Genomic DNA, 16,331 nt, shown 5'->3' on the forward strand with positions numbered 1-16,331 from the left:
TTACTACATGCATTCTATAAACATAACCTAGTTTACAAATTCCGAATCAGGAATTTTGTGGAAGTTGAAAAACTTCACCTGGATCGCTGAAGGTGGTTTTTTGTAGCAGTTTTGCTGTTCCTATTATTTCGTAACTAGGAAACATACTCGACTGTAAAGAAAACATATGGGCCATATGAATAAAGTTGAGCATTTGCTTCATTTTCTATGAATAAACGTGAGCAAAACCTTTTGCTCATGCTCATTAAAAAAATAGTTTGAGCATTTGCTCAAAAGTAAAAGCTTATACTCAAAATTGTTTGAATAAACTAGAGCATTTGCTCGACTTTTGAAGCAAATGCTTCAAAAAAGGTGAGTCTAGTCTAGAGCAGCTTATCACCTTTTGCTCATAGAAAAATAGTTCAACTAGTTCGTATGAGGAAGAGGAAACTATACCAGATACGATCACAACCAATAGTTGAGAACTATAAAACTCTTTTTAGATTCAACCATGATATATATCATCATTATTCCTACAAAAGAATAAATACAAAAGATAGCTACCTGATATAAAGATAGCCATCACAAAATAGGAAATAGGCATTTAAGAAGATGAGAGTGTAGACGATTATAAGAAAGTTATTGATATTATAAGAATATGCTGAAGATTATTATAGAGATGACATTTTTTAACGCTATTATTTCAAAATTCTAAACTCAACTAACCAAAAAATATTCATAAATAGAAAACAGAGCAGACGACGCAAACACAAGCGGTGCCCCCTGTTTGCATATTTAGCGCTTCCTTGAGCTATAAAAACAAAGTAAAGCTACAAAAGCGAACCAGATGATAAAGAATATTTAAAATACGTGAGCATTTGCTCCAGAGTTCAAGATCATGAGGTAAGAGTATAAGGTAAAGCTTATTCATATAAAAATGAGCAAATGCTTTTGCTTCTACCTTTTGCTCATGAGCAAAACCTTATGCTCCATGCTCTTGCTCAAGAGCATTTGCTCTGGTTTTATTCATATGGGCCATGGTTTCATTACAGTAGAGTATGCTGTAATGAGAATCATATGTTTATTTTTGCTGCAAACAACTGTTTACCGGCTTGATTTCATGAATGGAAAACAGCTGAGATTGAATGACTATGAGAAAAATACATTTATATGGTATGATAGTAGTATGAATATGAAGTAGATTCAAGATCCTTTATTTGCCAGAATATTTTACAAAATGCATAAGCACGTCATATAACATGACAATAAGTAGTCCTTCATCTTACCTAATAATAGGTTTTAAGGAGAATCGATTCCCCACGAACATTCTTTTCAAGGACAGTAAAGTACTGAGTGTAAGACAACTCTACATCCAGGCTATCATCACGCGAATGAGGAGAACAACAAACACATAAGACTGGCAGATCATAACCATCAAACACGGCAGAGAAACACGAATCTAATAGTAGCAAGGATGAACACTACATTTGGGGAGAGAAAATACATATGTTTGGGACCAAAAATTTACAATTCAATACCAAGTAACAATAGGAAAGAATTCAATAGACACAAGTTTAAGAAAAAATTATTTCCCTGGTTAGTTAAAAATTGTGAAAATTTAGTTAGACTGTAAATATTGAAACCATTTATTCTTCATTCTTTTCCTTTACTAGTTTTTCAGTTTTTTTTAAATTAACTTTCTAATTATTATCCTTAATAGAACATTAATATCTATCTACTAATTTCATTTTTGTACGTATTATAAATTTGTAATAATTAAAAACCTTTAATCCTATATCACTGAATGAATTTTGTAAATAGTAATTTAACATGCAACAAGCAACTAATAACTTTTACCCCAATACATATAATTTATAGTGGAGTGTATATTTATTCATTGAATTGAAATTGAAATTATCTTTATTCTTCTTCTTAGAAGTACAACCAATACACAATATACATATACAAAACTTGAAGAAGGTTCCTCACATGGGCAAAGCCTGTGAGGAACCTTCTTCAAGTTTTGTATAAGTATATTGTCTATTGTTTGTAGGAACGAGTTCTCTACATTTACATATACTTAAATATACAATGATACAATACAATTGAAAACAAAACGATTTCATCCAATAATAAGCATTAAACAATAACATATTATCAAAACAAAAGAATCTATGCCTATTAAGAAATTATTCAATGCGAATAATGCATTGTTTTAATTGAATTAAAACTTCATTGTTCTAATTGTATTAAATTTTATAATTCTAATTTCTATTGTAATTGTTTTTGATTTGATTTACAATTTCAAGATTCCTTTTATCGCCATCAAACCAATAGACTTTAATAACCATCAAATTATTTAAAATGAGAAAAATAGCAATAGTTAAGCAGTGTGCACACATAGACATAAGTACCTTCCACTAGCTGCTGTGGGAACCTGGAATTGGAAATGACATGTACATTGATTTGAGTTTTGGACATTTGCAATTCCGTGTTCCCACCGCAGCTAGTGGAAGAAACTATTGTTCTGTGTGAAAACTATTGTTCTGCTTGGGGAAAAACTGTAAGTTGAGGCTAAAATTTCTTTGAAGAAAATTCAACTGAAAAATGAAATCTTTAAACTAATGGAACTGAATCAAGACTCATTAGAGATGATAAAAATTTGGAAGCTATAAATTTCAAATTAAATGTGCAATTCTTTAGCTACGATTCTACCTGCACGGCTGCTATTAGCTGCTATATATTATAAATCGATATAATATAAAAACTATAAATCTCAATACAATAATTTAAAAGGGTACTGAGATTTATATTTTTATTTATATTAAAAGTAGCCCTGAAGAAAAAAGATAATATATAAACTGTACAGTAATAGACTACAGCCGTCGAGCGACTAGAATCGTAAAGTCGACGCTAAGGAATTCCACCAGCAAACAAATACTTTCAAAAAATATGTTTGATGCTTTTGAATTTTGTTAATAACTACCAGGAGAAATTTTTACTCACAACCTAAACATGTTATCTTTAAACTATAGAAAAACAAAAGAAATTAGCTTCAGGTCAGCCGAGAGAGCACCTTTAAGAATAAAAAACCAAGAAATTGAATGTGTTGAAAATATCAAGGTGTTGGGTGTAGTTATCGATGACGGACTGTCCTGGAGGCCTCACATAGACCATCTGCGAAAGAAACTAAACTCTGCTGTTTTTGTGATTCGGAGCGTAAAACCTTTGTTAAATATTAAGAATTTGAAAAGCGTCTACTATGCACTGTTTCATTCCCTTCTGTCATACGGAGTCGCGTTTTGGGGAAACTCAACAGAATCAATTCAAATATTCCGAGTCCAAAAATGGGCCATTAGAGTTATGGCAGGTGAGACAGTGAGAACAAGCTGCCGATCTTACTTCAAAGAGCTTGAAATCCTTCCTCTCCCCAGCCTTTTCATTCTTGAATGTATTTGCTTGATAAAGAAGAATGAGAACGATTTGAATAGAGGATCTATGGTTCATTTCTATGAAACAAGGAGACGTCATCATCTTAGAGATGAACATCATCGAACAACCCTTTTTGCTAGAGGTGCTAAGAGTTTAGGTATCAACCTTTTTAATGCATTGCCTGACCATCTTAAAAATCTGGAATTTGGAAAATTTACAAATGAGTTGAAGAAAGAGCTACTTAAATTTTTGTTTTTATTCCGTAAACGAGTTTAATGAGTATTTCTCCTGCAATTGAGTGACTCTTTTACGAACTATATTGACATTAGAATTCAAATCGACAAATCCTTAATACCTCTTTAAAAGGAGGTCATGGGAAGCTTTAAAAAATATCAAATATCAAAAAATATCAAATATGCAACAACTGTTTCACTATGACATTTAAGTTTTGTAGTTATTCATGTACATTAGGTTTCAACTAGTAAGAAGAACATGGAGTTATTCAATTTGATCTACCGTACCTCTTCCTGTCTGAATCCAAAAATCCTGTTATATTTTTTCGGATATCCGACAAATTTTCCCCTTCAAGAATGCAATGTACATTATGCTTGAATAGTAGTTGACGAATTGAAACAGGTAGATTTTCACAGTCAGGGAGTCATCGAATTCTGTTTGAGTCCTTAGCAATTCCAGTTCTGTTAAGTAGACAGCCAACTTATCATAAACCTGAAAAATTCGCACTAATTAGTAGGAAAAAACAACCGAGAAACAGCAATGTAACATGAAAATAACAGTAGATGTTATAATAATGTACGCTATAACAGTAGATGTTATAATAATGTACGCTAATTTAGAATGTGAAAAATTTTATGACATGAAAATGATTGGTCATATGATGACCAATGATTCATTAAATTATTATTCATGTATTATAGCTATATTTGATAATAAATCATTTTAATAATACTATTATTATGGCTTTTATTGGTAGAGAGACCCTGACGAAAGTTCTTCCTCGCCTGATTATATAAATTAAGCCGTCAATGGGCCTCACGACTGTTATACACCGTGATTCCAAAAGAATACCACAACTTTGAAAATTGATAACTCTGCAAAGAATAAACGGAGAGTAAAGCACTTTCTGTCATCGATTTGAGGAAGCTCTGAAGTTTTTTTAGTTCCTTATTTAGTCCCATTGGCACTCATCTGTCCGTACCTATTTGAATGAAAACTATCCGAGGCAATGGATCGGCTGCTAAGCAGCTCGAGACAGAGCACTTCATCACTGGCCTCCAAGAAGCCCTGAGCTCACCCCCTCCGTTTTTTTTCTGTGGGGGTACGTTAAAGATAAAGTGTATCGACCTGCTCTACCAGCTAACATTGAGGAGCTCAAACAAGAAATAACAGCAGCTATACAAACTGTTACGCGCGATATGCTACTGAGGGTGTGCAACGAGTTCGAGTATCGCATTGATATCACTCGAGTGTCTGGAGGGGGTCACATTGAACATTTGTGAACTTGTTTTCTAGTGGGAAAAAACTTATTTAAATACTCTTCATTTTGATTTAAAACCCAAATTTCTATTATGTTTCCTTGATTAAATACAGATTTTCAAAGTTGTGGTATTCTTTTTGAATCACAGGGTATTATATCAGCCGGAACCCTCAATGTAGCGTGCCCATCCGATAACATGAGAGTGACTTGGCTGAAAACTTTTGTTCATATCCAGGTTTGAACCTGGGACCTCTAGCCTTCTACACAAGCACTATATCCATTAGATCATGGAGCACTCCATGATAATTAAATAAATCATTTTTATTAATGGAGACAAAAGTAGACATCCATTTGCCTCTTCCACACAACACAATAATTTTCAACGCTCAAAAATGATCGTGATATTTTCAGATGGTGGCAACAAACATTATTCAAAACTCAGAATTCTGATCCGATCATAAGTTCGCAAACATCTATAAAATTCACAAAATTTACAATATACCAATAATATCAAAACGGTAGTAATTTAATTCTATCCTTTCAAACACAGAACATAATAATTATTAAACGAAAATCCTAATTGAATGCTGTAAATCACCCCGAAGACTTCTGCTACTGCAAATATTGACAACAGGGTGAACAGCTAGATGGAAATTCGATAAGCGCTACTATTCAAAAATTATTTGTCAGCTCCTAATTGCCGGTCAGGAATACTTACCCTTACACCAAACTATCCAGAGATTGTCAGTTTGGTGTAAGGGTAAGCATTCCTGACCGGCAATTAGGAGGTACTGGGTTCGATTCCCGGGCTGACAAATAGTTTTTGTACAGAAGCGATCATCGAATGTCCATCTAGCTGTTTACCCTGTTGTCAATATTTGCAGTAGCAGAAGTCTTCGGGGTGATTTACATCATTCAATTGGGATTTTCGTTTAATAATAATTATTTATTAATTAGCATTTGAACAAATGCAACTTCCAATTTATTTCCATCTGTACACTGAAAATAATTTCAGAGGTGGATTTAGTGATGGAAGGGCTGCGCCCCAAAAGTTCTAATGGACGAGCCGCCACTAAAACTAGTTACATTCATTTAATTCTCTATTATGATTGATTTATTTATCAGATTTTAGAACGAGCTGATTTACAGAGTAATCGAAAATAAGTTGAAGTGTAGAATAAAATCCACAGATCGCATGAAAAATTAATTAGATGATGGAAAGGAAAACCTTCTTACGTAGTTCAATGCCATGATGAATACCAAGTTGAGTATAGCAGCCGAAGTAGGAACTAGGAAAAGGGTGTGGGTCGTAGTCCAATCACTATCTCCAACCCATTCCAATGAGGCCAGCACCGTCTTCACGGACATTCTGTATAAGATCACACCAAATACCGTTGCAATGGCCAGAATGATCTGTAAGCAAGGATAAACAAATACTAAATCAGTATCCAGTGATAAAAACTAAATCCTGGGGCCCGCTTAATAAAAGTCACAAGTTATATATTTATTGATAGATTTCAGTCAGACTTGTTACTTTTTCTGTTTTTCTAGCAAAAGTCAACTGTCTTTTTATATATAGTTAATGTAAAAATATCAATATCACCTGATATTTTTTATAATATTCGGTTATTTTTGTTATAACCGGTTATCACTAGTGAAAAGCGCCAAGAATTTTCACAATATTTGATAGTTCGGGAAGTAATGCTTTTCCATTTGCTGACATTTCATTTGGAATTGATTCTTGAACAGATGATTGAAGGCTGGGGAATATTTAATCGGGCAACGCCTGTTGCTCTCGACCAATCATATCTATATTATGATTTGTGTTTGTATTGATGAATAAATGACCACACTCAGCATATTTTTAAATATATGAATAAAACCTGCACAACAGAAAGGGATAAAAAAATGTATACATTCTTCGACAGTGAATATCTTGGTAACCACTGGCAGCTGTTACAGTTTTTATGCGGACTACTCATGTCACATTGCCTGTTGACGAGACATGAAACTACAATACTAATACCAAGTAAAAGCCCAATTCACACAGGACGGACGTCGGACGTGACGCGGGCGGTCACTTTCTTGCCCACACCACTTCTCTTTGCTATATCTCGTGGCTTACAAGAACGGACTTGCCACTTCCTCGCCACTTGTTTGTTATGAGAACCGACAAGAAACTGTTGAATGGAATAGAATCGAATTGAAATGCCACAGTCACGTTCGTCTGGTGTTCATTGCATAAGCCACGCCTCCAACACGTCCGTGCCATGCCCGCGCCACGTCTATGCATGACGTCAGTTCGGTGTGAATTGGGCCCTACTTCAAATCAAATTTTATTCAATGACATCACTTACAAAACAAATTCCGTTACACAGTTAATATTACAGATCATTGAGTACAATATTGTTCACTTAAGAAAATTCTTGAAATGCATACAACTTGGTATTGCAGTTCCATGTCTCGTCAACAGGCAGTGTGGCATGAGTATTCCGCACGCAAACTGTTACAGCTGCCAGTGTGTTGCCAACATATTCAATGTTAAAGAGTGCACACAATTTTTGGACCCAACTTTATATGGTCGCCAATCTATGTTTATGTAAAAATCGCAAGCCCAACTTTATATGGTCGCCAATCTATGTTTATGTAAAAATCGCAAGCAATTTGGTACAGTATGAAGCTCGCAGTGACTGTCATAAGTTTTTTGAATCTTCTATGAATATAATAATTATTATTTTATGCAGAATATTATAACTTACCAAAAGCAAAACAACAGAAAAGCTAAGCAATGTTGCAGGTACTCTAACGGTCCAGAATGGAGCATAGGGCTCTTTAACACCGGTAATCACGTTCACTCGATATTTTTTCGCTCCAGACAGCCTGGTTAGAAACTGAGGTCTTGGATGTTCCGCTTGCAATGTGAATCCGGTCAGACCCCAGCGGTGAGCTATCGATGCACTGTACCGTTTCCATAGCTCTAGGAACAGTGTGGCTGCCAAAGAAAAAATAACTTCAATGATGCAAGAAATCAATAGTTTAATTTTACTAACTCTGTCAATGTTCGGCTTCCTACTTTTCAAAGGAAAAGAAACTTTTAAAGGAAAATAAAATGTTTGACAATTGTTTCCAGCTTTGTATGAGATTACTAGAAAACTCCTACCATAGAGTTGAGATCGTGGATGATTGGTTCCCTCCGTAGCTATTGTTCTAAAACTGTAGGACTTGCCAGCTTTCAAGCTATTACTTGTTTTATCCACACCCAAGTTCAAAAGTTGGACTTAATATTGAAGCATAGATCAACGTGGTCTCCTAGCATAACAGGCTCAACGGACACCTCAAACAAATCATGATACAGGTCATTTGCTACATTGTCTAAACAAGGGTTCAACCTTGTTCACTCAAAGTTACTTAAATACAGGTTATAAGATTTGAGAAAGTTCACCAACTCAGTTCTTTTAAAATCAAGAGATAATATTTATTCATATATTTACAATGGCATTTATCTACAAGCATCGGTGATTATTAGTAAATGAATGATAATACAAGTGTTTCTATTCATGATAATTTCAAACAAGGCAGAGAAACACGCATTCAATAGTACCAAGGATGAACACTACATTTGGGCAAATAAACTACATATTTCAATAGCAGAATTCAATAGACACAGGTTCAAGAAAAGTTTATTTTCCTGGTTGGTTGATATTGGGGTGGAAAATTGTGAAAATTTAGTTAGACTGTAAATATTGAAACTATTTATTCTTCATTCTTCTCTTTACTGTTTTTCATTTTTCTAAAATAACATTTCTTATTATTATCCTTAGTACAATATTAATATTTATCTACTAATTTCATAATTTTGTTTGTATTATAAATTTTTACTAATTTTATTATAAAAAACTTCAATCCTATATCAGTGAATGAAGTTTGTAAATAGTAATTATAACACGCAATAAGCAACTAATTACTTATACCCCAACACATATAATTTATAGTGGGGTGTATATTTATTCATTGAAGTTATCATTTATACATTGTTGAAAAATCGCTGATTTATGTAGTTACATTACAATACTATATTATCAATATTCTAATGTTCCATTCAATCTTCATTGTAATTAATAAGTTTTCATAATATGCGAAATTTGTTGCATAATTAGCTGTTGTACTGTAATTTATTGTAGATTCGTGTATAGACCAGAATGTATTGTGACTTACTTGAATAAATAAATTTTGAATTTTGAATTTAATGAATGGACCAATGGAGGGAAGAGATTATGAGTAGAGATGAAATTGAAGTTAGAAGTGATGAAACTTGAATTAACTGTTGAATCTATGTTCACATTATAATCACCTCCTGTTATAAGATAATGATCCTGATAATATAATAAATTAGTCTATTTAAAGCATTAAGAAAGAGAACTAAATCACCCTTTGGTGATCTATGACAATTATCTTCAATTTATTATTTCTGACAGCAAAAAAACACATGGTTAATTTCATCTGTATAAGCAGAGACATCGATTACTTCAAAGTTATTAACACTGAAATAAAAAATCTGGTGTGGTACACTCACACAACTTTCCTTGCTCATTGAACTGGGAGCCTCATTCTTAAACGATAATAATTTAGAGAAATAACATAATGACGATTGGCGGCAACATAATTATTTGAAACTACGATCAGACTACTGTATATGTGTGTATATAATTTTTTTTTCAGAGTACTTTTTCCTTTGTGTAAATTGTGAAATCCGATGATTATTTAAAAGTCGTCAAAACAGCTGTTCTACAGATGAAATATCTCGACTATGTGTTATTTTTATAGACTGCTCTACCTACCTACCTCATGCACGAGAAGGAGGTTACAAAGTCCATTTCTCAAGGATGGGGTGAACCCCCATTAGTTTCCCAGAAAGGAGACTCATGCCAGTTGATGGAGCTGATAAATAACTATACAGAGTATGAATTTGAAATAAATCAGTCGAGTAATTTTTGAGAAAATCGTGAAAAACATGGTTTTTCAGTAATTACTTTCATTTTTCTCGAGAATATTACGCAGCTCCTGCAATTTTCCTAGAAATGAGACTCATGTCAGTTGATAGGGCTTATAAATAGCTATCCATGGTATGAATTTGAAGAGAATCGTTAGAGCCGTTTTCGAGAAAACCGTGAAAAACATGTTTTTTTAGTAATTATCCGCCATTTTTTCCGCCATCTTGAATTGAATTTTATTGAATTTCTTATTGTCAGGTCCTCATGGTATAAGGACCTTAAGTTTAAAATTTCAAGTCAATCGGTTAATTAGGAATGGAGTTATCGTGTTCACAGACATACACACATACACACACACACACACACACACACACACACACACACACACACAGACCAACACCCAAAAATCATGTTTTTGGACTCAGGGGACCTTGAAACGTATAGAAAACTTGAAATTGGGGTACCTTAATTTTTTTGGAAAGCAATACTTTCCTTACCTATGGTAGTAGGGCAAGGAAAGTAAAAACCACACCACCATTCATAAAATTGTGAGCATCTTCAAGCTTCACGTTGATAATGTAGTCTACTTCATTTAATGACGAGGTCTATTGAGAGATCAATTTTATTCAGACTCATAGTGACCTCTTAAAGCTGGATTCGCACACAGCAGTGACAGTGAAAATATAATTCCTAAGAGCTATAATCAGACAATTCTCACTCAGCCCGGCCGAGTGAGTATAAATACTATCATTAGAACTTGTGGGAATTATATTTTCACTGTCACTGCTGTGTGCGAATCCAGTTTAATCTGGTCTTATCTTCAACAAGTGGAGTTCTATGCAGATATAGAAACGTTCACGATCACAAATCTGAATAACATTTATTTAAATTGAATTATCTTTACATGATTTGCAGTAATCTTTGTTATAAAGGTTGTAGCGTACGCACTTGATTCAAGAATGTTTGAATAGTGAATGATATTTCTAATAAACATTAATTTTTGTCTCAACCAAAGGTAAAGCTAGGTTCACGGCAGACATGAATAGCTTTTGAAACTCATGATTTTGATCTACCACATTTTTCAGAACATGAACAGTTACCCAATTTAGTTCTTGGCATTTTATTCAAGCATAGCAAAAATTTGATCTTTGTATATTTGACTTCATTTATTTCTCTGATTTTTATAATATTATTATCTATATTGATGATGAATATTTATTTATTAAAGCAAGTATTCTACTGATAGTTGATTTCATATTGATATGATTATTTGAGATTCATTATTCAAGTTTTACACTGAGGAATGTGGGAGCTTCAAATAATTTATTGATAGACGATGATGATGTTGAAAGAACAATAAGGAGGAGATGAACAAGAAGAAAAAACGAGGAAAATGTGTAGAGGAGGAAGATGAGGAAGGGTGAGGAGAGGAATAATAGTAATATATAATATCACAATTATTGATCAAACAACTATAAATGAGAATGACTGTAGTCATTCCATTCACAAGGAAAAAGAACCTGGAGTCTCTCTCCAGGCTGAAACTTGGATTAACACGACTTGAAGTATCAAGTAGACAAATACCTAGGGCTGACCATTGGCTCTAAGCTGACTTGGAAAAATCATTTAAACAATACACTACATGAAGCAAAATGGGCGCTTATGACGTCCAGGAGATTTGCAAGCTCCATGTGGGGGATAAAGCCTCACATAGCTCTGTGGCTGTACAAGGCAGTAATAAGGCGTCAGGTAACTTATGGATCACTAGTCTGATGGACATTTACAGCCACAGCCAAACTCACAAGTCTACAAAGGATGGGCACACTTCTAGTCACTGCAGCTTTCAGGAGCAGCCCGTCAGCAACTCTTGAAGTTGCTCTTGGCTTACTGCCATTGAACATTTTTATTATGGCAGAGGCACGGAAATCAGCCTATCGACTGAAAGTTGCAGGCCAATGGAGAGAAGGCCTGTCTGGAACAGGCCACTGCACAATCGCCAAAGCTGTTGCTCACAGTCCTGTGCTTGAGATGACGTCAGATGTCATGAGCACGGAGTTGGTTTTTACTAAACCTTTCTCTGTTAAATTATGCTCTAGAGAGAGGAGTGGAAGTCTGAGGAAGGGCCCTATCCCAAAAGAGGCAGCCTTGTCTGGTACACAGACGGTTCTCTCATTGAAGGGAAATCTGGCTACGGGGTACAGTACAGTGATTCACCTAGAACACAAGTCTATGCAAGTCTGGGACAACACTGCACCATCTTTCTGGCAGAGATTTGGGGCATCATGGCTTGTGCCAACATAGGCATTGCCAGGCGCTACTGCAATAAGCATATAGTAATCCTGTCAGACTGTCAGGCAGCCCTCAAGGCTCTTGACTCCAATGAAATCAAGTCCAAATTGGTGTGGGAGTGCCACAAAACGCTCAGCAGGCTTGCAACGCTCAACTCTGTGCATCTTGGTTGGGTACCTGGCCATGTAGGCATAGGAGGTAATGAGCGTGCAGATGAGCTTGCTAAGCGGGGTTCCAGTATGCCATTCTTTGGTCCAAAGCCGGGCTGTGGCATAAGTAAACAACTGCCTTCCACACAATAAATAAATGGTCCAGGGACTTACACCACCAGCAATGGCAGGGTCACCCTGGTCAAGCACTTGGCAAAAGACTGCTGGCAGACGCAAGCCCTCGCTTCACCAGGTGGCTGGTGAGTCTGGGTAGAGGTCAGGTCAAGCAGGTGATTGCCCTGATAACTGGACATGACCACTTCAGAAACATCTTGCGAAAGGCTTGGGGCTAGAAGAAGGGCTTTGTTTGGCTGCAAGCTACCAGGTGAGGAATGGGATGTTAGTATAGGGAAAAAACTCCTGGACCTTGTAAAGGACACAAGAATTGGTTTGCCTAACTAACATACTTGTGACACACAATAAGCTTCGGTTGACGTGTGAGGTACTTTGAACCTTTGGATAATTGAATCCCTCCCTTCAAAACATTAACATTAATCAATTCTTGGCATTTTATTCAAGCATTCAGAAATATCGATTTTTTTTATAAGGGTCAATCTGAAATTGAGTGGAAATTTGTATCCAGAGAAACAAAACCCTCAAAGTATGTTAATAAGTAAACATACAATTTTGATTATTATAAATTTGTTAAAACTACATAATTTTATTGAATTCTAAGTCACCTCCATGGAGATTTAGTCACCTCCATGGAGATTTAGTCACCTCCATGGAATGGGTTATCCATGGAGGTGACATCCATGGAGGTGACATTTCCTCATAGTTCATTCCAGAGAAACATAACCCTCAAAGTATGTTAATAAGTTGAACATGGAATGGTGTGCTTGCAATTTATATTGTAGTTCTGATTTTTTAATATATTATTTGGGTACATAAGACAAGTCCAGAACCAATTTCTTCATGCAAAATTTCCTTGTGCTAGATACAGAGTGGCCCAAAAACCTCGTATTTTCGGCTCATTTTCCAGTTTTCAGCTATTTCTGCCAAATCTTGTAATCGGACAGAAAAATTTGCTCTAGCCTTTTTTCTAGATTATGAAATTCTGAATAAAATTAGATCATTCGGAACTATCTATCTTCAATGAGAACTATCTATCTTCTATCTAAGTTATGATTTTTCAAAAATGAGTGAAATTTGAAGAAAAATTCAATTTTGATGAATTTTAGTTTTTGATAAACAATATCTTCCGATTGTTACCATGTAGATGTATAATTCAAAATCCCTCTGAGCGTATTTTTGTGCTCTACAATCTGAGATCAGGTAGAGCGCTCTATCTCATATAGATTTCCAGGTACACCTGACAACAATGCTCCTTGTATTGTGAAAAACACCTAATTTCCAGCTTCAACCATCATCACCAACTACAGGTGTTTTTCACCTGGGAGTATGAACATATGGGAGGAGATGAACAAGAAGGAAAACAAGGAAAATGTGTAGAAGAGGGAGACGAGGAAGGATGAGGAAAAGAATGTAATGTATAGTTGAAGTGTTTGTCTTTTTGTGGAAATAAATTTGAATTTGAATAGATGAAAGGTGATAATAATATCACAACTATTGATCAAACAACTATAAGTGACAATAGATCTTACTTACCCCAAAACGACATGAATATTGCAAAAACAACGGTAACTGGATTATCGAATAAATATGTTATCCTCGCATAAGTACATGTTTCAGCCAATATCCAATAATCGCAAGTCACATCACACAATGGACACATTATTATTTGTTTCGTGGTATTACAAATATCGGTACTGAAAATGAAAGTTTTTGATTATTTTATCCAAGAAAATATAAGATACAGTTAATATAACAGCCAAGATGATTAATGCCAAGATCATGAACTAAAAAAATACAACGCATTTTGAATACATTAGGCTACATTGAATTTATTTATTTAAATAAATGCTTATTTATTTATACATTGATAGATACAATATAATTCTCAACTATGAATGATTGGGAAAGGAACAACAGGCTTAAAGCCCAAAACTGTTCCTTTCCCAAATTTAGATAGAAATTGACCAAAAATAGGTTATAAAAAAAGAAATTGTCCAAAAATAGGTTACACTTCATGATTTTTTGTCCAATTTTGAGTCCAAAATAACTAGGAATTTAGAGTTTAGAAAAGTTGGAAACCAAATTAAATAAGAATACTCCACTAAATCATCATTCATCAACTGAAAAATACTGTATTAATAATTGAAAATTTTAAAACTTGAAAAGAAACTCAAACTTACTCCTAAAACAACAGCTGTTGATTGAACATTGAAATATTGATGGAAACTTTATCAAGATTGCTATTTTTTATTGAATAAAAGGTTTCAAGTTGTTGCTACCACTTGTTTATTGAAGCAAAGGAAAAATACTTTCGTTACTACGTCATCAATCTCCAGTCAACATTGCTAGAAATACTATAGACTTGCATGGAAAATTATAAAGGTGTAACAAACTACACCCGAAGTTAATAATGGACAAATTATTATTTGTTTCGTGGTATTACAAATATCGTTACTTAAAATACAAGTTTATTATTTTTTTTCCAAGAAAATATAAGATGCTGTTAAATAACTACCAAGATCATGGACTAAACTACACCTGAAGTTAACTAAACTTAACTAAAGTTAAGAATACTGGAAAGGTATAATAATTGGACAAAGGGCTCGTGGAAGACCCCGGCTACAATGTCTCAAGCAAGTTACCAAATATCTAGGGATCCAGAGCTACATCCAACTGAAAAGTACAGCTCTGGACAGAAAACGATGGAAAACTGCCTACCAATCGAATGATTGAAGCTGAAGAATAAGAACAAACTACACTATAGTCCGAGAGATATTAATTTTTACACAGCTTTCTCTGGAAGACAGGGAGGCCCGATGCTCTTTCCTTCACTAATCACTGCCACTACCTAACAGCATTCTGCCTACTTTTGTGTCAGCATGTAATTGTGCGCAGCATGCTTACTCCTCCCCACCACTCTGTCCATGCTACAAACTGTGCAACCAGAAATCGGTTTCCCCTCTTTATGTTAGAAGTAAAGCATATGTAACATGTATATCTAATACAATCACAGCTATTCAGGAAGTCATCATAGTATATATAATATATATATATATATATATATATATATATATATATATATATATATATATATATAACAGTGGTTGTAAAGAGCTGAGGTGGATTATTTGTTTTTTATGCTCAGTTTGTGTTCCTCTATACTGGCTGACCTATCCTGGCTTTGTTCGACCTACATACATCTTGTCACAATTCAGGCATGGGATGCAGTAAACGCCTTGATTTTCTAGCTCTAATCTCTGAACAGGTTTCTTTAGGAATTTTGAAATAGTTTGGAAAGGTTTGTAGACTGGTTTGATTTGAAATCTAGAGCTAGAAAATCTAGAGCTTTTGAGAGCTAGAAAATCAAGGCGTTTACAGCATCCCCTGCCTGAATTATGACAAGATGTATGTAGGTCAAACAAATAGAAGAATATCAACCAGGATAGAGGAACACAAATTGAACATAAAAAACAAACAATCCACCTCAGCTCTTTACAACCACGAAAAGAACACAGGGCACAAAATAAACTTAAAAAATTATAAACAAATAGCCAACATTCAAGATTTTCGGGTTAGGATTGTACAAGAGGCTCTGGAAATAGAGAAACAAGGTAGCCTTAACAAAAGGGATGACAGTACAAATATCTCTTCTCTTTGGAAAATCATTCTAAACACATCTCAAAAGCCAGACACTTCTCCGGGAATTCCATTCACCCAACAGCGCCAGGCCGAGCATGTGGAAGAGGGAGAGGGGAGGAGGTACTCCCTTCGACCACGAGGAAGAATTTTGAAGCACAGGCAGGAGTCAGTGTAGCATTAACTGCGCTCCGAAGATGTCATTGGAGCCACTGACAAGCCTCT

General features: G+C 34.9%; 1 protein-coding gene across 1 annotated transcript in view; it reads right to left on the reverse strand.

Moving 5' to 3' along the window:
- The window catches only part of LOC111051138 (anoctamin-5), a 52,537-nt gene that overhangs the window by 16,382 nt on the left and 19,824 nt on the right, over positions 1-16,331 (reverse strand). The window contains 5 exon segments of the mRNA XM_039442319.1: positions 3,933-3,983; positions 3,985-4,137; positions 6,143-6,319; positions 7,666-7,898; positions 14,004-14,164. Of these exon segments, the coding sequence (XP_039298253.1) occupies positions 3,933-3,983; positions 3,985-4,137; positions 6,143-6,319; positions 7,666-7,898; positions 14,004-14,164 (775 nt within the window).

Source organism: Nilaparvata lugens, chromosome X (genome assembly GCF_014356525.2).
Source record: "Nilaparvata lugens isolate BPH chromosome X, ASM1435652v1, whole genome shotgun sequence".
Classification (NCBI taxonomy): Eukaryota; Metazoa; Arthropoda; class Insecta; order Hemiptera; family Delphacidae; genus Nilaparvata; species Nilaparvata lugens.